We start from the raw sequence: 23,710 nt of genomic DNA on the forward strand, positions 1-23,710 counted from the left end.
GGCAGGCTACAGTCCATGGGGTCGCAGAGTCAGATATGACTGAGTGACTAATATTTTCACAAGGTAGACAAGAGATGGTGGAAAAGCTGCCTTTGAAGTAAATGGGTTCCACCAAGGGAGGGGGGAAATGTCAAGCAAACTTCTGAATTCATACACCTAATACTTACTTTAGAACAATTCCAAATGACTTCTCATTTCAATCTACTTAGTGTGTTTGGGGAGATAAAGTGGTCAGGACCTGGAAGGTGGAGTACCATGAGAACACGTACCATTAATTGTATCACCAGCTCAACAGTCACACAGGAAAAGAATCTGCTGACTAATACACTGAAAAGCCATTGAAAAGAGTCTCCTCCCTCCATATCCTGGGACAAGTATCTCCTTCAATGACTAATATTAAACACCATAGGCACTGTCATTTATGCAAAAGGGCAAAAAGAGGTCATATTGATTGATATTCTCCCTCTATAGTTAATTTCTATTAGAGTGGAATAAAACCATGCCTAAACACTTAGGGATTAAATATTAAAATTCACCACACTGGATAAAACTGTTAGCTTTATTTTTCACTGCAAACCATGAAAAGAATTATTCCTCAAATGTTATTTTCCATGGCAGAAAACTGGCTTTTAACATTACTTTTCTTCATATAGCCAAAATCATTTAAGGAGACTTGAAGAACTAAATCTGACTTAAATTAAGGTGAAAGCTTTCTCGTACCCATGATAAATGTGAGGGTATGTGTGTGCAAGTCCTAGTTGAGCGCCACCAGAGCACAACCAAATTGGAGGTGATCTCATTTCACTTCAGAATGAAAAAGCCCTATCACTGGCAGCCGTGGAGCATCACCAAGGTTACTCAATATCAAATAACTTGCAAAGAGTCTAAACCAACACCAGGGACTTCAGTTGCATGGGGAATGATAACAAACCTTATCCACAGTACCTTCAAAGTAGCATTTTTATGCTGCACTGGGCGAAAATATAGCAGCCGCTCAAGTTACTCAGTTTATCAGGAATTAAACTGGAATTGCTGAAACAGCAGACTGGCCACGGACACAAAAACAAAACAAAAAGCCTTTTGTTCAAACCATCCATGGTGCTTTGTTAAGACCTGGATCATTCAAATGACTGTCTTCGCTATTCTATCTTTTGTGTGTTGCTTGCTATTAAAGGCGACAGGTCTCTTTACCCACTGAAAAAGCACGGATTGTTCCTTTTTCCTTTGTTCTTGCATCTGACTTCCCTCACACAGGTTAACTACCCGTTCAGGGTTACCATACCCAGAGTTAGTATTATAAAAAATTTTGTGTGCCACTGAATCCAACAAGAGAAGTTAAGCCACTCCTTTGTGTATCATTCCATTCTCTTAATTTTTTATTTTTGTCTTGCACTTCATTTTTCTCAATAGGGAATTTAATCCATTGTTTCATCATGTTGCGCAACTTTCCCTAAGGACAAAAATCCCAAAGGAAGTACAATAAAATACTAAACATTACAAAAAAAAAAAAAAAAAGTCTTTAATAACATTACCATTTGGCTTTGAAAAGTCAAACTAATTACATTCACAAGCACTGAACCAGTCAGCTCCAATGAAGTCATCCTTCTCACCAAGGAACTGGCCACACAGTGGGGGCCACATTTCTATCAAGACTCTAATAAATAACGTCAATGTTTTTTTGCTCCATCTCAAAACGTGCTTTCTCCAGTTTTCTGTCTGGGAGTTGGAAGTCAAAACCTGACCTCTGCCTGTGCCCGTTCACTGCCTTCTGACTACTGAGGGAATATGATCCCTTTATAATATAATATAATAAAACAAAATACAATATGCTCTCTTTATAATATTTGCAACCTTTCGTCCTCCTGTGGGCTCTTTTGTCTAAAAGCATGTTTTAACTGGCTCTAGTTTTTAAAACAAGTAATAGTACTACTTTTAGCCTGCGACTACCTCAAAATACTCTTTGCCTTGGCAACATCATTTATTTTATTTCTTTAAAAAACTTACTTATATTATTATTTTTCTGCTTATTAAAATAATTATCTCATGACACCTGGCTTCTTAAATCCACAGACCCCCTGGAAACCACTCTTTTGACAGTCACCAATGGCCACCTCCTGACCAATTCAGTAGCCTTTCTTCCAACTCTGCCTGTCCCTGAGGACCACGACCAATGCCCCATCCTGATTTGCTGTCTTCTTCTGCAGTTACTCTTTTCCCAACTTCTTCCCAAGCCCCTAAAATAAGAGCCTCCCAGGCTCAACCTTCACCACTGCTCTCTCTGTATCTCTCGTCTCCAGTCTCCTCGCTCCCACGTTCTCACCAGTTGTTCCCCAGCTACGACTGATCTTCCTCATGAGTTTGAGATGACTATTCCAGGACCTCCACAGACACAACAGTATTTACAGTACCAAGCGCTGGGGTCACACAAATGACAAGAAAAGGTCCTGCTCCCAAGGGTCTTGCTGACAGGTGGGCGATAAACATGTGAACACAATTACTAGCAGTTGATCGGAGGGGTGTAAGGTTCTGTGGGCATGTGTGGAAAAGTGGGGAAGGGATGTCTGGGTCTGCCCTGAGGAGTCCAGGAAAGTGCTATGGGAACCCAGGCAGCCACCAGCTGATCCTCACAAGGGCAACAGGAGTTGGCCAGGTGTGAGCGGTTGTGGTTCAGAAGGGAGAGGAAGTGGATTGAGACATGTGTGGACAGACAGAAAGGGCAACACAAGCCAGCTTTCCAACGGAAGGACTTTATCCTTATGTGTGAGGCACAAAGTGAAGACTTTGGGAGGAGGAACACAGCAGCACAGGGGAGAAAGGGTCATCTGGTAGGTGAGGCTGGACAAATAGGGAAGATCAGGAAGGTTCTCAGGTGCCACAGAGGTTATGTTTTATTCTGCCAAAGGTGGGAAGCTGGTAAAGAATTTTTAGTGAGAGGCATGATCAGATTTGTGTTTTAAAGACAACACCCAGCGACAAGGGTGCGGGCTCAATGATACCATTATCAACCTTGTCAGAGAGCTATTCATACACTTACCTCTGACTGGGTGTAAACTAGGAAAGCAGCCATGTCGATTCATCTCTGACTCTGCTGCAGCTTCCAGCCCAGCACCTCATTTGCTGGATGCACTTAGCAGTTTTTGTGTCGACACAAACTTAGATTCTAGACAACTCAGGGCTTGCATTTAGCTGTGAATTCTACTTTTGTGTCAATAAACCCCATATGTATCACCCTTAAGCAGTTAAGTACTGAGAGGCCAATCAGAATTTTGGAGCTTAGAAGGGAACTTAGAGATTAAAAAAAGTTCTTTTCCTGAGGGAGAAGCCAAGTACAAAAATGGGATACGATTTTCCAACATCTTCCAGGCTATAGGCAGCACTAGAATCACAATTCTGGCTGCCTATCTCATTTTTCGGAACAGGTAATAACAGCAAAAGATGGCAAGGCCGCTGTGGTTCAGGGAAGATGAGACAATTGCACATCCTACTTCTGTGCAGTGTTTCCCACAATAGAGAGCCACTCCACCCCCACGCTCTCCACTCTATGCCTATTTTTGTTTAAACTAGAAAAGAAGTTAAAATTCTATATGAGTGAGTGTAATTTAATGTTTCTTACTTATAACATTGGTATATTTAGTATTTCTAATCCCTTATCTTTCTTTCCTTTGTCCCTTTTATAACCTGAGTCTTATTACCATGTTTTTTAAGTTCAGTTCAGTTCAGTCGCTCAGTCGTGTCCGACTCTTTGCGACCCCATGAATTGCAGCACGCCAGGCCTCCCTGTCCATCACCCACTCCCGGAGTTCACTCAGACTCACATCCATCGAGTCAGTGATGCCATCCAGCCATCTCATCCTCTGTTGTCCCCTTCTCCTCCTGCGCCCAATCCCTCCCAGCATCAGATTCTTTTCCAATGAGTCAACTCTTTGCATGAGGTGGCCAAAGTACTGAAGTTTCAGCTTTAGCATCATTCCTTCTAAAGTACTAATGACTTATTATAACCCTAAAATAAGCACCAAAGCCTATTAGGATGAAACAATGATTACTGATGTTCATTACATACAATGTCTAATGATGAAGCTTCCTTTATTTCCCTTAAACATGTTTGAATTTTAATGAAATCAAGAATGAGTAAAGAGAAGTTTGCAGGTGCAACAGGGAAGTCACCAACTTTAGTCTATTTTGCATTTCTTAAATTAATTGGCTGAAAAAACTAAATCTGCCTTGAGGCTCTGATTTGCAAAGTGAACTCCGTCCCAATGACCTTTTCGGAAGTTGAGGGCAGCTAAAGAAGCATCAGAGATAGGCCCTTGGGATCTGAGATCGAAACAGGCCAGCATGGGCTGGGTGAGAAACCTGATTGGAGTTCTTGGCAGAGTTATCTATAAACTGTAAAGTAGCTATCAATTAATCCCTTAACTTCCATAAATCCTGGTTTATCATATACAAAATAAAGTGAAAGTCGCTGGGTCATGTCCGACTCTTTGTGACCCCATAGACTATACAGTCCATGGGATTCTCCAGGCAAGAATACTGGAGTGGGTAGCAGTTCCCTTTCCCAGGGATCTGCTCAACCCAGGGATCGAACCCAGGTCTCCCACATTGCAGGCAGATTCTTTACCAGCTGAGCCACAGGGAAACCCAAGAATACTGGAGTGGGTAGCCTATCCCTTCTCCAGTGGATCTTCCTGACCCAGGAATTGAAGCAGGGCGTCCTGCATTGCCAGCGGATTCTTTACCAACTGAGCTATCAGGGAAACCCCTAAAAGAAATGGGATTCAAATGCAGAGGGGATTAACCAGAGGACCAGGGAGGGGCCTTCTGCTCTAGCATCCTGGGTATCTTTCAGAGACTGATGGGGCGTGGAGGAAAAGGCGTCTTGCTCATGTGGATGAAGTGAACGTGTCTGTGAGCGTCACTGTCATCTGATGATATCTGTCTTTTGTTCTCTTCCTCTCTCCCTCCTCCCCAGTGTCTATCTCTGGAGTATAATGGCTGGGAGGGAGAGTGTCAGCTAAATCATGACAGCATCTGGGAAAGAGGACTGAAAGTTCTATCTGTATCCCACTGCACTTATATAAAAGACACTCCTCCACAAACACCTTCTGCTTCCACATTGAGGGACAGGTACTTTGAGATACTATAAATAAGTTGGTCTTATTCCCATGAAAATAGGTATTGGGATCTTTATCTTATAGATAAAAAACAAGTTCAAAATCTTAAAGAGACACACTCAAAATTAAACTCAAACAATATATTCCTAGTATACAACAGAGGCAGGACGTGAACCTAAACATCATCCATGTACTTTTCATGAAACCTGGCCTTTTCCTATTAGAAAGCAAGAACAACAAGAGGTTTCTGGCAGTCAGATCATGCTCTATTTTTGACCAAAATAATAGCACCATAGGATTCCTTAGTGGCTCAGATGGTAAAGAATCTATCTGCCTGCAATGCAGGAGACCCAGGTTCAATCCCTGGGTCAGGAAGATCCCTGGAGAAAGAAATGGCAACCCATTCCAGTATTCCTGCCTGGAGAATTCCATGGACAGAAGAGGCTGGCAGGCTACAGTCCATGGGTTGCAGAGAATCAGACATGACTGAGCAGCTTTCACTTCACTTCACATTACCAAGGGTTAGACACGTGTCTTCCAGGAAGTCCTGTGAAGAATGCCACAGGATCCCAAGAGGGGACTCTACAGCCAAAACCCATGGACCCATGTGCCCAACGCACACAGATGTCACCATCAAGCCCCCTCATCAAATCCAGAGAGGCCCCCACAGCCTTTCCCAGAACAGACTCACTTGTCCAAGTCTACATGGAACTAGTTGATGGCTTCCTGACAATGAAAGGTTACGCAGTGACCTTCAGATAAAGATAAAGTCTGTGTGTCAGGAACTGTCAGAGAAACCTGGCTAGAACAACTTAGAAACTGTGTCCATAATTTTGAAAAAGGTATACCGCTATTTAATGTCAAACAGGTTGGTTTGTACACACACGCACGCACATTCTATTGCTTTAAATTACTTGGTATAAGTAGTCATTTCTTCACAATGTATATCCTCAATTCCTATGTCTCCAGATATAATAAATATAACCTTCTGACTCTGAATTAACACAAGCCAGATCCAACATTCCTCCCTGTGCTCACACTTCTAATTCTGGAGCCACAGAGCATGCTGACCTGCTAACGTGTGGTTTTTCAGGAAAGAGAGCTGTGACTAGACATTTCTGATGTCAACAACAGACACTCTGTGAACTAATTCAGGCAGGAGTTACACAGATGCAGGAACCAAACTGCCTGCTAAGCACACTGAGAAAGTATGTTCATCTCTCTCCCAAGTTGAGCTTTTAGGGGATGAGGGCTTGAAGTAACATTTTTTCATTACAACCTTTAATAATCGTATAATTGCCAAATGAGGCTCACAGGTTATAAAGACATAAAATCTAAAACTTTCATTGAGTCCAAGCAAGCCTACCCCATCCCTCAATTCCCCCTTTCCCACTGAATTGTGGCCTTTTCAATAAAAGCTAAAACTATCCAGTTAAACATTTAGTTAGATAGAGGTTATTCATTATCACAGCTAACTCTGATGAAGTTTATGAAGGGTTTAAACAACCATGGAGATGTAAAGAGTAGAATTCTTCTGAAAATTTAGTAAAATTTACTATTCAATAAAATTTATTATTCATAACTAGCCAGATGTCCAGTTGGGCCTAATATCAAAATACTCTTAAAATCTTGGTACATTTTTGTGTTATTGTTAGCAATAAATCACTACCTAAGTCTCCAGTAACTAAATACATCAATTAAAATATAAAATCATTTGATCCAAGAGCATGGCCACTAAATTCTATCAAATTCTCCAGAGATTGGTCCCTAAGAACAAACACAAAAGATCTGCCTGCATTAGTTGGGCCAGAATGGAAGCTACCTCCTCTAGGCACTTCACATGCCATTTGACACTATAAAAGCCCATCCTCTCTTCAACGGGGGAATGGGAGAGTGGGGTCTCCCAAGGCTTTTCTGGTGGATCGAACTCTCCTCTACATACCCAGTGTACTTCATACGTTTCCATTACTCTACTGTTTGTTCATTTCAGTCTTGACACCAGACGGCAAGCACCTCAGCTCTTTAAAGCTGGGGACCCATGACCTTTTGTCCATTCATTTAAAAACTCTTGGCACAGCACAAAATTGATCCTTAAAATACACAAGTAGTATCTACATCTACCCTTTAGGTACTAACGCAAGCTTAGCTTTTTCATAAAAACATTTTCGGTAAACCTGTGGTCTACTGGTCTACTGACCATTAAGCATTTCCGCATTATTTTAACATAAGCCAATATTTACAACACTTACTTATTAATTTCTTGTTGTTTAATCGTTCAGTCATGCCTGACTCTTTGTGATCCCATGAACAGCTTCCTCTGTACATGGGATTCTCCAGGCAAAAATACTGGAGTGGGTTGCCATTTCCTTCTCTAGAGGATCTTCCTGACCTAGGGATCAAGCCTGCATCTCCTGCTTGGCAGGTGGATTCTTTACCACTAAGCCACCAGGGAAGCCCTCAAAGGATAGTACTCCTTTTTTAAAACTGTGAACAAGGTCACAGTAAGAATAGAAGGAACAAAACAGATTACTCATTGTGAATACTGACTTACCTTTCTATATTTTTAATCAAAGAATGCTGAGGTTAAGTTATCTTAGACTAATAATCTTACATAACATCATACTTTAATAGTACCATATATTCAGGGACTGGATTTTTTCTTTTTAACCTTCACTGATAATGATATAACAAATACTTTGCATTCATGTTATGTTTATTACAGGTTGCTAACATGATGTCGGGGAAGTGGTATGTGAAAGTACATGTGATTAAAAGTAAATAAATGAGAAACAAAAGCACTCAGATATTCCTTCTCGTTTCATCTCTCTCAACCACTGTGCTTCAAGTTATCAATTATCTAAAATCCCTTAAGGCTCATTTAAATCCAGACTTTAAAAGTTGGGCTCTAAGGATTTTCCAAACTTATTAATCTTATTAATAGTAGATCCCTTCGATGAACCACTTTAGGGCACTTAAGCAATCACTATAGAATTTACCTTTTCAAAATAAAATCTAAGTGTCGGCAAAATGTGGATGATGGTATTTCATAGGTATCTACTAAACAGTTCAAAAGAAAATGAAGTTAGAAAAATCTATACATAGATATACAGTGTCCTAAGGGCAGAAAAGAGAAGCTCTGATTAGGTGCTTGAAAATACACGAAAGAGGTCATGAAGCACAATTTCCTGGAAAGTGATCAAAAAACCACTGGGCCTGAATATTCAAACTCACACATACCTTCCTGAAGGTATTTTCTACAAGCCAGACCAGGCAGGGCTTGGTCTTCAGAGCAACAAAAGAAATGTTAACAATGGCACTGCCTCCGGGGTTTGTCCTGGGAACTGTGCCATTTAATATTCTTATTAATTTTTTGGTGTATGAACGTAAACTCCAGGTAAAGAAGTACTTTGTCAAAAGTTCCTAAAGACAAATCACTAGGAACTGAAGGGATCGAGAAGAAATTCTGGTTGGATTTAGGCACATCATGAAGGCAACACAGCCAAAGTACATCTCTAAGGCCACACAGAAGAGCCCAACGCACATGATTCTTTTCACCTAGGCTTGTAGTCACTAAATATGTGGCTTGTGTGCTGAGTTGCTTCAGTGGTGTTCGATTCTTTGTGACACTATAGACTGTAGGCCGCCAGGCTCCTCTGTCCATGGGATTCTCTAGGCAAGAATATTGGAGTGGGTTGCCATGCCCTCCTCCAGGAGATCTTCCTGACCTGGGGATCGAACCCGCATCACTTGCATCTCCTGCAGGCAGGTTCTTTACCACTAGTCCCATTTGAGAAGCCCATATAAGGGGTTACTCAGGCTAAATGTAAAATGGAGCCCAGTAATGTCCTCTTTTCTAGACAGTGCAATGCCAACATTATAAGATACATGATAAAATACATAAACCTGTAAGATACATATGAGATAATCAAAGCATTATACAAGATAAAAGGAAGAAAAAACAGGGCTATGATTAAAAATGTTTGTACAGTTCTGTTCAGAATATCACATCTATTGTGACTCTACTGACAGCTATTCTTTCTCTAAGCAGAGATGTTCTGCTTTCTTTAACTGCAATACAGCAGTTTTTGGCACCTCTCAAGTATTTTTCACATTGTGATTTGTTCTCCAGATATAAGTATAAATTTATCGACAGCTGAGATCCTGCTGGTGTATTCTGCATTTTGCTAGAATAATAGATTTCCAACAAATGGTTGATAAAGGCAGCAGTTAAGAATGTGGGCTCTGCAGCCTGAGATGGTCCAAGTTTAAATCTTGGATCTATCGCTAAGTCTGAGATCTCAAGCACATTTCTAAACTCTGTGTCTCCATGTTTTCATCTGTAAAACTTGGCACAGTAATGGTTTGTAGTAGGATTACTGTGAGGATTAAATGAGATACAATGTGCAATAGTTTAGAACAGTACTTCATATACAGTTGAGTGTTAACTGTTAGCTAATAATCAGAGCACATTAATAAAAGAATTAATTAATGACTGATACATAAGTGAAAACTATAACAAAAATAAGAGGGATCCTCAAGCTGGGGTTTCCTTCAATCAGTAACAGTATTTCTCCAGATATAAGTCTTTCACAATTAGATAAATACAGGATATGTCCAGTTAAATTAAATTGCACATAAGCAACAAATATTATTTTTAGTATAATTAGACCCCAAACAGCACATGGTAGGAGAAAACTGGTAGAAACAGCATCCGGGAGAATAAGAATGTTGGTTCTTTGTTTTAAGGGAAAGTCTCTAAATCTGAATTGATACTTTCAAACTGTGGTGTTGGAGAAGACTCCTGAGCGTCCCTCGGACTACATGGAGGTCAAACCAGTCAATCCTAAAGGAAATCAACCCTGACTATTCATTGTAAGGACTGATGCTGAAGCTCCAATATTTTGGCCACCTGATGCGAAGAGCTGACTCATTGGAAAAGACCCTGATGCTGGGAAACATTGAAGGCAAAAGGAGAAGGGGGTGACAGAGAATGAGATGGTCAGACAGCATTACCAATCCAATGGACATGAATTTCAGCAAACTCTGGGAGACAGTGAAGGACAGAGGAGCCTGGCATGCTACATACAGTCTATGGGGTTGCAAAGACTTAGACATGACTTAGTGGCTGAAAAACTGAATCTTAAAAATCACTTCTTCTTTAAAAATCACTTCTTCTTCCCCTCTTTATCACTTTGTCCTCTTTGCCGTGTATACACTTTTCTTAACATCACCAAGTTGAGGTAAAAATGAGAATTTTAAACTAGATACAAGTGTCTACTCTTCTTGGATTTCCTACCAGCCACAGTGTACTCTGCCCACCTGGACTAGAAGGAGTACTGCTGGGGTGAGCCCAAATTCTGGTAAATCAAACCACTCTGCATGTCCTCAAAGTATGTATTTAGGTCTCCTTTCCACCCAACTTGAATTAACTGAACAGACCATTACAAAGTACTAACTTTAACAATTTGCTCTGAATATTTAAACTATGGTCTTAAAAAAGCAGTGGCAAAATTTGGCAAAATTTCCCATATCGGCAGGGGTTTATTTGAGTACTGGTGGTTGCACTCAGTATGCCAGCAAATTTGGAAAACTCAGCAGTGACTACAGGACTGGAAAAGGTCAGTTTTCATTCCAATCCCAAAGAAAGGCAATGCCAAAGAATGCTGAAACTACCACACGATTGCACTCATCTCACATGCTAGTAAAGTAATGCTCAAAATTCTCCAAGCCAGGCTTCAGCAATATGTGAACCGTGAACTTCCAGATGTTCAAGCTGGTTTTAGACAAGGCAGGGGAACCAGACGTCAAATTGCCAACATCCGCTGGATCATTGAAAAAGCAAGAGAGTTCTAGAAAAACATCTATTTCTCCTTTATTGACTATGCCAAAACCTTTGACTGTGTGGATCACAATAAACTGTGGAAAATTCTGAAAGAGATGGGAATACCAGACCACCTGACCTGCCTCTTGAGAAATTTGCATGCAGGTCAGGAAGCAACAGTTAGAACTGGACATGGAACAACGGACTGGTTCCAAATAGGAAAAGGAGCACGTCAAGGCTGTATATTGTCACCCTGGTTATTTAACTTATATGCAGAGTACATCATAAGAAATGCTGGAGGAAGCACAAGCTGGAATCAAGATTGCTGGGAGAAATATCAATAACCTCAGATATGCAGATGACACCACCCTTATGGCAGAAAGTGAAGAAGAACTAAAGAGCCTATTGATGAAAGTGAAAGAGGAGAGTGAAAAAGTTGGCTTAAAGCTCAACATTCAGAAAACTAAGACCATGGCACCTGGTCCCATCACTTCATGGCAAACAGATGGGGAAACAGTGGAAACAGTGTCAGACTTTATTTTTCTGGGCTCCAAAATCACTGCAGATGGTGACTGCATCCATGAAATTAAAAGGCACTTACTCCTCAGAAGGAAAGTTTTGACCAACCCAGACAGCATATTAAAAAGCAGAGACATTACTTGGTCAACAAAGGTCCATCTAGTCAAGGCTATGGTTTTTCCTGTGGTCATGTATGGATGTGAGAGTTGGCCTATAAAGAAAGCTGAGCACTGAAGAATTGATGCTTTTGAACTGTGGTGTTGAAGAAGACTCTTGAGAGTCCCTTGGACTGCAAGGAGCTCCAACCAGTCCATCCTAAAGGAGATCAGTCCCGGGTGATCATTGGAAGGACTGATGTTGAAGCTGAAACTCCAATACTTCGGCCACCTGATTCGAAGGGCTGACTCATTTGAAAAGACCCTGATGCTGGGAAAGGTTGACGGCAGGAGGAGAAAGGGACAACAGAGGATGAGATGGTTGGATGGCATCACCGACTCAGTGGACATGAGCTTGGGTAAACTCCGGGAGTTGGTGATGGACAGGGAGGCCTGGCATGCTGCAGTTCATGGCGTTGCAAACAGTCGGACTCGACTGAGCGACTGAACTGAACTGAAAGGGTTCTAACCCAGAAAAGCCTCTTTGAGGATACATTTGCCTATCTGTAAATAGGCAGCTTTCTATAGACACCAGATCATACTTAGCATGTATTAAGCTGTATTTATGATAACTTACAAAGACACAGCATAGTATAAGTTCATTTTAAGTAGTCTTTCACAAATAGCAACCGAATCTATGTTTTCATTTCTAACAGCCAAGAATGCAAGATCATCAAGCTTGGCGGGTTTCATCTTACCCCTCAGTACTGATTTGAGGTTGAGCTTGGCTTGGCGGTGCAGGTCCTCCACGCAGGGGGGTCTTGTGGTGGGGAGGAACACATTCTCCTGCTGGTGCCATGGAGCAGTGTAGTGGACCGTCCATCGACTCTCCTCATCTAGGTTGGAAACAGCTGTAGAAAGAGAGAATACATTCAGGTTTTAAAGTAACTGTGTTACATCAAGATGAGTTCTGGGTACCTAAAACACTCACAGGTAAGGACCAGCAAGGGAGAAATGGAACAAATTCTGAATAAGATTCAATCTTAGACCCCAGGGGTCTTTCCACTATGTTTTGTGTTTGTTTAGTTAATTGCTTCCCATCTTTTTAGGCCCTCCTTTTACTCCAAAGTTAGAAAATGATTAACAAAATCAATAAAGACCTCCTGCTTCACTCCATCATAACAAAATCTATTCATCAACTATACTATGTCACTACATTATAAATGTTAGATTGCAAGACAGAAAACAACTTTTCTACTAAGAACCTGGCACCAATTCCTTCCCCTCTAAAGCATTATTTTAAAACACCACTGTTATAAACTCATTTAAAATTTTAAAAACTAAGCATAAACATTCAATGTAATACATTTAAATAGCATAGTTCAATTAGAAATCCATTCGTGCTGAAAATTTTTCTCTGCACTTCCTGCTTTCATGGAATATGTTCATATTCAAATGTTTTTAGAAACTCCAATGCAATTGATTTTTCCCAACACAATCCAATTCAATTCAATTTTTCCAACACAAAAGAGACTGAGGACATCAGAGGAAGAAATGGTAGGTTAAATCTCTATGATAATTTTCCTTTTACATTTTAGGGCTTAAGATTGCTTTGTCTATTTGATTTTTCCTGACAACACAACCCAAAAAGGGCTACCGATGGATCCCAACATGAAACTGACAACATCATACAAATTCAACAACAATTTTTTAAAATATTTTTTATATAGCCGTTGCTGTAAGCCAGCATTGGAGAGACCAGAGAAGTTTGAGAAGGACTCTGTGTTGAGGTGTTTACTGAAGGTGACAAGTCTAACACCTGTAAACCAGCAGATATGACAACTGTGAGTCGGGGGGAATCTTCCCCTCTCTGACCTATGCCACAGAGGATACACTGGGCATACACGTTTCTACAACATAATACGTCCCTGGAAATGAGACCATAAAGTAGATTCATAAAATAAAATGAACAGGCACACATGAACTATTGAACCTTTCTGTGTGAACATGTTTAAAATTAACTCAATGTACCTAACAGCACAGCTATTAAAACCATTATACAGATCAAATGAGCTAATATTTGGAAAGTCACAGCTTATGAAATAACTCATGAAAAGAATGGTTGTGGCAAGATTAGTGCAATTACCTGAAGGGAGTCCCTGACTTTTAGAACCATCAATGAAGAGGAACTTGGCCTTTCTCAGTGCCTCTGGGAACATGAGTCACCCCACAGACCAGAGTGAGGTCAGCACTCACTACAGGTAGTGAATTCCACAAGCCCACCTTTAAATAATTCACTTTCTAAATCATCCCACTCTCTCCAGTGATAAGATAAATTAGTACTACGTATGTAATATACAACATTATGAACACAATTAACACTGTTGGGTTATATATAAAAGTTGCTAAGAGAGGATGAGATGGTTAGCTAGCATCACCAACTCAATGGATAAGAATGTGAACAAACTCCAGGGATAGTGAAGGACAGAGGAGCCTGGTGTGCTGCAGTCCATGAGGTCACAAAGAGTCGGATATGACTTAGCAACTGAACAACAAGATAGTATGTCCTAAGAATTCTCACCACAAAGAAAACATTTTCTTTTTCTTTTGTATCTATATGAGACTATGAATGTTCACTACACTTACTGTGAGAATCATTTCATGATGTCTGCTAGTCAAATTATTATGCTATACACCATAAGTGGATACAGTACTGTATGTCAATTATACATCAATAAAACTGGACAAATTTTTAAAAAAATCATCCCACTTTCCCTACAAACTGCCAAATGGAAAAATAAACATTGAGAACTAGACATCAAGTTAAAAACAGAAACGTCCTGTGTACTTTCTGCTTTTAATGTTTACTAAAAGCTGCATGTAAATTCGGAGAAGGCAATGGCACCCCACTCCAGTACTCTTGCCTGGAAAATCCCATGGATGGAGGAGCCTGGTGGGCTGCACGCAGTCCATGGAGTCGCTAAGAGTTGGACAAGACTCAGCGACTTTGCTTTCACCTTTCACTTTCATGCACTGGAGAAGGCAATGTCAACCCACTCCAGTGTTCTTGCCTGGAGAATCTCAGGGACGGGTGAGCCTCGTGGGCTGCCGTCTATGGGGTCGCACAGAGTCGGACACGACTGAAGCGACTTAGCAGCAGCAGCAGCAGCATGTAAATTAGGCACTTGGCATTTCACATATCTGTGGAACAAATGTTTTACATGGTACATAGAACTACAGTCGTAATCTATAAAATCCAAAGAGCCCTGACTTAGTTCTTAGTTATGATCTGAGAATCTTGCACAGGATGGAGCTTGCTGTGTGTCCTCCAAAGAGTAGCCAGTTAATTATAATGTTTTGTGCTGATGCCCATTGATTTCGAAGACTGAATTATCATACTTCATAGTTGGAAAACAATGAAAATGGAAACTCTTCCTACTCGCCAATTACAAATCAAATCCAAGTGATAGTGTCCGTGTAATTGCACATTCAGCCCCACCATGCGACTACCAACTGGCTCCTAAGAAAGAACAGTTGTCTCTCCCTGGTGTATCTCACTCTTGCCAGGGTAGATTTTAATCAGTCCATCCAAAGACAATCTATGATGAGGGGAGCTGTAGAAATGAACCCTGAGGGCTGTTCATTTGCTTTCTCCAGTTTCTCTTACCAATGCTCCTACCTACATTTATCCAGTTTAAACCCATGGCCCCAAAACTAAAATAAAATAAACAACTATGTAAAAACAAAACTGTTTATAAATAAAATTTATACTTTCCAAAGAATGAAGAGGCATCTGGATTTAAAGAAATTGAAACCAACTGTAAGTACATAATGAAGCCACATCACAGAAGTTGTGTGCTTTACAATGACTGATCAGTCTAGACAGAGGCTGTCCTTGAGCTCTTAAATAACTAACAGAGTGTAGGAGACTTTCAGAGGATCATCCCCACCAAAAATATGTGATGCATCACTCAGAGGCTCCTCGTATTTAGCCAAAGAATTGAAACATCATACACTGTACATCAAGGCAGACATAAAGTAAATACAAGGGCTTTTTTCCCCCTTCTTCAAAGGATTATTATTTTTTTTTTTTGAGAATCCCAATAGAAGTGAATTCACCTAAAATCCCAACCATAAACAAGTAAGTCATGCTTTTAAAAAGAAAAAGTCACATAATTCTGCCCTAGAGTTATAAAAGTCTGAGGTATTTGAACTTGGTATAGAAAGGAGTTTAACAAACACCAATTATGCTGTTTTACACTCTTAATTTCATCACTCAAAAGGATGAAGTCGTACATAAAACACACACACTTACTCACATATAGTGCAGAGAAAAGAAACTACTTACTTTTCTTCTTAAAAAGTTTAATCAAAGACTTGATCTTTGTATTAATAAAGACCACCATTTCCAGGACATCTACGTAGGATTAAACAATTTGAATCCTTTAAAAGCTCAGTCCAGCAAACAGGTGGTAATCAGCATTCTTCTGCTCCAGATTCCAACTTTTTCCCTCTGGTCTCGAATCCTCAGACATCTGCCTGGACTGATGTAACTCTGAGGTTGAACTTATTGTCAGGCAGTTACAAACCATTAACAGTCCTTGAACCTGAAAAGCTCCCACTGAAACCTAATCTTTAAGGCCGAGAGTCACCAGTGACAACGTATACAGAAAGAGAAAGCCAATCTTGGTTCTTATTTGCATGAGAGCCACATCTGTCTTTCTGCCTCGGTGCTCAGTGAGTCAGTTTCCTCTCCAACTGATCTGAAGTGCCTCCTCTCTGGAGTCCACAAAAACAGTAGAGAGTTTCCTTTATGGAAGTCAAGGTGAAGCAAAGGTGTTCCCCACTTTCACTGGGCCACTAAGAACATCCAGATCTTTTTACTGGAGCCGACAAGTCTTACGGCAAGTCTGTTGATTCTTTGACTCCCTAGTTAAGTCAGGCATTTGAACCGATTCAGGGGGGAGAAAGAGCCAAACTATTGTTTCCCCAACCACGCCCCCAGGCTCTGCCTCCCACGCTAAAGGAAGGATTGCAAGCAGTAAAACTTTACAATACAATCTCCAGGGAGCTGTAAATGATGACTTGGTTGTATTTTAGTTGCAAATTAGTACACCCAGTCTTCTCACCCAGTTTTTTTTTTTTTTTTTCTTGCCAGTGACGGAGAAAAGCATTGTCATTGTTCCAAAGGGTGATCTCGTCTGCATCTAGCTGCCACAACTCTCACCACCCCCGGCCCCCAAACTCTTAACTTTTCCCACTCCAAAGAAGAAAACAGATGATAAAGTAGCCTAATCATTTAAATCTGTATTTTAAATTTTAAAAACCTAGCCTAAGCACCAGGTTTTTAAAATTCCACACCAAACACCTCCCCAATGGGAGAGAAGAGGAACAATTTCTAACAAAAATTATCTGAGTTTTTCTCTTCAACGTGAATGTACTATACTAAGTTGCAGTTCTTTTCTCGTGTGCAATTGGCCACAGAGAACTGGGTAAATATAAACAGAGAAGAATCAGAAATGTGGTACAAGCAGGCACTAGAAAAATACACTTCGGGGTAAAGAGACAGGAACAAAAAGGAAAAGAATACAAATCAAACAATATTATGATAGGGGACAAAGGAAAAGAATGCACCTCAAAGCTCTCCCCAACTTCACTTCATGGCAAAATAGTTTTTGAAACATGTTAGACAACCTCTTATTTCATAGCTTTGGGCCAGACTTACAACTGAATGGAAAAATGTAATAACCCACTAATTCAAAACATTTAGTTTATAACAAAAGCTTTTAGTCAAAGAATAAAATTTATATAAGGGGCTCCCTCTAGGGAAAACTTTGGAATGATTCCTCCTCAAATCATCCCCCCCAACAGACACACAATCTTATTTTTTATACAACAAAATTGAAGCAAACAAAACCCAAAACACACATATTATTCTACCACCATACCTATTATCACGGATTTCCAACTTGTGTTCTTTCACCTATACACTGCTTTATTTAAAAGTAATTACATGGCCAGATGGCAAATGAGAAAAGACTGAGAGTGTAAGTTAAATTATATAACTGCTTGAAAAGTGTGCAAAGTTCCCTTAGGATAACACATTTATAAGCAAGAGCTGCCTCTTAGCTCACTATACTCAAAACAGGCAGTAGTGGGTTCTAACCAGAAGCACTCCTTATCCACAGTCCACGAATTTCTGAGGTTGAACATCCCCATCTGGACGTCCAACTACAAACAGCACATGGCCTTTCACGTACGAAACAGTGGCACTGGAACTTTGATTTACTCGTTCAAAGACAACTACTGAGCACGTACGAAGCGCCATTCATTTGAGATCCCTCTTGGAGCTTACATTACTTGACCATAAACCACAATTATATGGTATGTTAGAATGTGGTGAGTGGAATGGACAAAAGAAAAAGTTGCATAGGATAAAAGGGGTTTGAGAGGAGGAGGGTGTGGCCAGGTTGTAATATTAAATAGAGTCAGGATAGAGCTCATTGGAAAGGTGAGACTTGAGTAAAAACTTGAAGGGGGCAATAGCAATAGAACAAGAATCTGTGCAGTGAATCCAACTGGCTCTCATTTTAAAGAGGGAGGAGAGAAGTTTATTGGTAGTGAAACATTTCTAACCCACCAGGACTAGTCAGAGAAGTGCTCTAAGAAATGAACTTTGGTAAGAGTCACACATGGAGTAATCTCCTTTCTCATTAATAAAACCTGATATCGAGCGACCACGGTCATGTAAAGATAATGCCACTGGTTACACAGAGATCAGTGGCAAGTCTGGGGGTTAAAAAGCAGGGTTCCACCCCAGCATCTCACTTGGCGCCAATAGCAACGAACCCACCTGCCAATGCAGGAGACATTAAGAGACATGGGTTCTATCCCTGGATGGGGAAGATCCCCTGGCAAAGGAAACAGCAACCCACTTTGGTATTCTTGCCTGGAAAATCCCATTGTCAGAAAAGCCTGGCAGGCCATAGTCCATAGAGTTACAAAGAGTCAGACACGACTGAAGCAACTTAGCATGCACCCCAGCATCCCAGGGCACACCGTCCTCTCGGCATTATTTTATGCTGCCTCTTAACTCCCTAAGTCCAGAGATTCCGGAAGGAAACACATAAACTATGGTATTTATTGCGTTAAATATTAAGAAGGGTTTGGAAAGAGCTTTTTAATTATAAAGATTTCCCCAGTGGTTTTCTCATCTCTTACTTTACAATCTGTGTGTGCTGTGCTGTGCTTAGTTGCTCAGTCATGTCCAACTCCTTGTGACCCCATGGACTGCAGCCCACCAGGCTCCTCTGTCCATGGGGCTTCTCAAGGCAAGAATACTGGAGTGGGTTGCCATGATTGCCTCCAGGGGATCTTCCCAACCCAGGCAATGAACCCAGGTCTCAAACATTGCAAGCGGATTCTTGACTGTCTGAGCCACCAGGAAAGTCCAAGAATACTGGAGTGGGTAGCCTAGCCCTTCTCCAAGGGATCTTCCCAACCCAGGAATCAAAGCAGGGTCTCCTGCATTTCAGGTGAATTCTCTACCAGCTGAGCTACCAGGGAAGCCCCAGTGATTGCTCTAAACCTATCAATTCCAGCTTTGATGCACACATTATCTTTCCTGCTGTCTAAAATTCTATCGCCCATCATTTAAAAAAAAATTCTCCATGGTCACCATGAACTTCTAACCAGTACCAATGGTCTTTTTCTCTCTCATCTTTCTAGTTATCTTTTTAATCATATACTACTAGTGATCCAGTTGTGGAGCTGTTTTTCATCAACACTGCAGACCACTATTTCCTTTCCTACATCTGACTGCTCCTTCTTTGGATTCTGACAAACTCTTAACAAGCTTCCAAGAGCTAGGTGTTAAATTTCTGCCCTATGCTATTGGTGGCTCAGAGGTAAAGCGTCTGCCTGCAATGTGGGAGACCCGAGTTCGATCCCTGGGTCGGGAAGATCCCCTGGAGAAGTAAATGGCAACCCACCCCAGTATTCTTGCCTGGAGAATCCCATGGATGGAGGAGCCTGGTAGGCTACAGTCCATGGGGTCGCAAAGAGTTGGACACAACTGAGTGACTTCACTTTCACTTTCATGCTATTTATTTATTCCCCCTTAAAACCTTAATGATTTTGCTGGTGTGAGGTCAAGTCAGCAAATTATGGCTCTTGGGTCAAAGCCAGCTGCCCCCTTTATAAATGGTTTTAAAAAATTAAAACATAATCTCATGACATGTGAAATTATAAGACTCAAATTTCAATGTCTGACAGTAAAGTTGCTGCTACTGCTGCTAAGTCGCTTCAGTCATGTCCGACTCTGTGTGACCCCATAGACGGCCTCCCATCAGGCTCCCCCATCCCTGGGATTCTCCAGGCAAGAACACCGGAGTGGGCTGCCATTTCCTTCTCCAATGCATGAAAGTGAAAAGTGAAAGTGAAGTTGCTCAGTCGTGTCCGACTCTTAGCGACCTCATGGACTGCAGCCTACCAGGCTCCTCGTCCCTGGGATTTTCCAGGCAAGAGTGCTGGAGTGGGGTGCCATTGCCTTCTCCAGGGACGGCACAACTATGCCCATGCCTTCATCTACTGTATATTCTGCTCTCAGGCTGCACACAACTGCAGAGTGGAATTGTGTGCCAAAGACTTAATACATGCCCGAAAGCTGAATATATCATTCTCTGAGAAGCTGACTTCTGGATGAAGCCACTGCCTTTAAACAGCCCCCTCAGTCTTCACTTCCATCTGCTGTCTTTCACTGGTCTGCCCTCCAGCTCCATCTTAACCACCCTCTACCCAAATCTCACATTATCTCTAGCTGAATGCCTAATTTAAGCCAGTTTCCTTAAATCTGCTGCTTATCAAGAACTTTTTGATATCTATTAGGGATGATGGTCAATTTTTCAATGAACCAGACAGGTACATTTAAACGCCACTTAAAATGAGAGAACGGAGATCTAGATGCTAATGCTGTTGGAGCTAAGATGAGACTCTATGTGTCTTGATCCATCTCTAATTAGCACATACTAAGTTTTGCAAGGGGCTTCCCTGGTAGCTCAGCTGGTAAAGAATCCACCTGCAATGCAGGAAGCCCCAGTTCGATTCCTGGGTCGAGAAGATCCCCTGGAAAAGGGATGGCCTACCCACTCCAGTATTCCTGGGCTTCCCTGGTAATTCAGATGGTAAAGAATCTGCCTGCAATGAGGGAGACCTGGGTTAAAGATATCTTTAGTTAGTATGTTCAAGTTAATATATCTTAACACAAAAGTCTTTATTAGAGTTCATAACTAATAAAAATATTTAAGAGTAAAAATCTTCAGCTCATGTATTCAAGTTAATGTATCTTATATAAAAGATACATAGGGACCATAAATAAAAATATTTAAGAGTAAAGCATTATGCTCTAAAAATGCTGTCAAATATTACAAAGAAAAATATATCTAATACCACTTGAATAATCCTGGCAGATTATCCTAGTCCAGAATTTTGAAATTCTTTACCACCACTATTACATAAAAATTCCCATCCTTATTTCTAAAATTCCAATTCTGCTTAATCTTTCACTGAAATGAAATCTTACTTTTAACCAACATTTAAATTTTTTCTTCTAGGGAGTCATCTGATCATTTCTACAGTTATTCTATTACTTCCCAGGAGTAGGTGTATAACATACCAGCAAAGAGATAGAGGAATATTTTTAAAAGTAATTCATATTCTAAACATTTTAATTGTAAACGTGCACTTATGTTCCACCAGTCAGCAAGTTCACACTGAGTACTTATTAGCTGCCTTGTGTTAGGCATCCGGGTTAAATGTGAATCCAACATGGGCACTGACTTTTTTAGGAAGGTCATAGTCCAGTGGGGACGGCACACCCAAACAGATAAAAATAATAAAATCATGAATAAGTACAGGGAGAGAGATAAGACAATGCTGTTAACTGAAAAGATGACAAAGGGCACACAGCTCATTTATTTAAAAAAAATTTTTTTATAAACTAGTTTTTTGTGTTTGCATTTAGCTTTAGCCCCTATGTTGTGATCTGAAGCTTTAGGTCAGGAAACAGTGTCACAGTTTTTAAGAATTCAAGCAAATTCAAACATATTTTTAGTAATGGTAGCCATTTCCTCGGAGAAGGCAATGGCACCCCACTCCAGTACTTTTGCCTAGAAAATCCCATGGACAGAGGAGCCTCGTAGCTGCAGTCCATGGGGTCGCTAGAGTCAGACACGACTGAGCGACTTCACTTTCACTTTTCACTTTCATGCATTGGAGAAGGAAATGGCAACCCACTCCAGTGTTCTTGCCTGGAGAATCCCAGGGACGGGAAGCCTGGTGGGCTGCCGTCTATGGGTTGCACAGAGTCGGACATGACTGAAGCGACTTAGCAGCAGCAGCAGCCATTTCCTGGGTTTTCCCAATGGCTCAGTGGGTAAAGAATCCACCTGCAATGCAGGAGACACAGGAGGCGCAGGTTCAATCCCTCGGTCGGGAAGATCCTCTGGAGAAGGAAGTGACAACCCACTCCAGTATTCTTGCCTGGGGAATTCCTGTCAGGCTATAGTCCAAAAGGTTGCAAAGAGGCGGACACAATTGAGCAACTAAGCAATTAAATGATACAAAGCATTACATACATCTTATGTGTACACTATTATATTTAAACTTCTGTCCAAACTTCAGACGACTCACCACCAAAAATTTAGTTTCCATCACCATACAGTCAACCTCCTTTATCCATATTGCCCTCCCCCACTCCCATCCCTTCTGGTCATCACTACTCTGGTCTCTGAATCTGTGTATTATTTGGTCTGTTTATTTAGATTCCACATATGACTGAAATTATATGGTATTTGTTTTTCTCCATCTGACTTATTTCACATAGCATGATACCCTCAAAGTTCATCCATGCTGTCACCAATGGTGAGATTTCATCTTTTTGTATGGCTGAGTAGTATTCCATCTTGTGTGTGTGTGATCTTTATCCAGTCATCTGCTGATGGGCATTTAATGGTGTTTGGAAAACTAGAGAGCCACATGACAAGAATGAAACTAGACCGCTCTCTCTCATCACACACAAAAACCAACTTAAAATGGATCAAAGACCTGAATGTAAGAAACCATAAAACTTCCAGAAGAAAACACAGGCAGTGTGCCCTTGACATCAGCTGTAGCAATCACTCTTTGGCTACGCCTCCTCATGACCTCATTTAGAAGACAAACAACTGTTAGGGAACAGAGGTGAAGAGTGGACCTGTTGGAAAAGCCCAGTCCTGGGACACAAGGAGAACTGCAAAGGCCTCAGTGTAAGTCTAGGGGAAATTAATGTAGAGAAGAGTGGCAAAGGAGGTGGAGAGAGAGGCAGGGGCCTGACCCTGAGGGGCCTTGCTTGTCCTAAGAGGGCGGAATTCAGTGGGTGGCCTAGGGAGTCACTGAAGGAGTTTAAGAGAGGAAGTTGTACGGCCAATGTGAAATCATAAAGACATCACAGGTGGAGGTGAAGAGAGCGCCTGAGCGGGCTTGACTGGAGGCAGGGAGAGAAGGCAGGGGGGACCCAGTCCAGCAAATCACGCCAGCAGTGAGGAGGTCAGAACCAGTCCTCATCAGATCAGATCAGTCACTCAATCGTGTCCGACTCTTTGCGACCCCATGAATCGCAGCACGTCAGGCCTCCCTGTCCATCACCAACTCCCGGAGTTCACTCAGACTCACATCCATCGAGTCAGTGATGCCATCCAGCCATCTCATCCTCTGTCATCCCCTTCTCCTCCTGTCCCCAATCCCTCCCAGCATCACAGTCTTTTCCAATGAGTCAACTCTTCGCATGAGGTGGCCAAAGTACTGGAGTTTCAGCTTTAGCATCATTCCTTCCAAAGAAATCCCAGGGCTGATCTCCTTCAGAATGGACTGGCTGGATCTCCTTGCAGTCCAAGGGACTCTCAAGAGTCTTCTCCAACACCACAGTTCAAAAGTATCAATTCTTTGGTGCTCAGCCTTCTTCACAGTCCAACTCTCACATCCATACATGACCACAGGAAAAACCATAGCCTTGACTAGACGAACCTTTGTTGGCAAAGTAATGTCTCTGCTTTTGAATATGCTGTCTAGGTTGGTCATAACTTTCCTTCCAAGGAGTAAGCATCTTTTAATTTCATGGCTGCGTCACC

At 41.3% G+C, this 23,710-nt stretch overlaps 1 protein-coding gene across 5 annotated transcripts in view; it reads right to left on the minus strand.

Moving 5' to 3' along the window:
• NHSL1 (NHS like 1) overlaps positions 1–23,710 on the minus strand; it is a 160,259-nt gene that overhangs the window by 53,184 nt on the left and 83,365 nt on the right. For 3 of the 5 annotated variants that reach the window (XM_005210990.5, XM_005210988.5, XM_024996597.2), the window contains exon 2: positions 12,305–12,457. In XM_005210990.5, the coding sequence (XP_005211047.1) occupies positions 12,305–12,457 (153 nt within the window). Of the gene's footprint in view, positions 1–12,304; positions 12,458–13,692; positions 14,188–15,894; positions 15,953–23,710 lie in introns of those variants that run through there. The other 2 variants (XM_059889688.1, NM_001191538.1) reach the window with 2 other exon arrangements.

The sequence above is a fragment of the Bos taurus genome, chromosome 9 (genome assembly GCF_002263795.3).
Source record: "Bos taurus isolate L1 Dominette 01449 registration number 42190680 breed Hereford chromosome 9, ARS-UCD2.0, whole genome shotgun sequence".
Taxonomy (NCBI): domain Eukaryota; kingdom Metazoa; phylum Chordata; class Mammalia; order Artiodactyla; family Bovidae; genus Bos; species Bos taurus.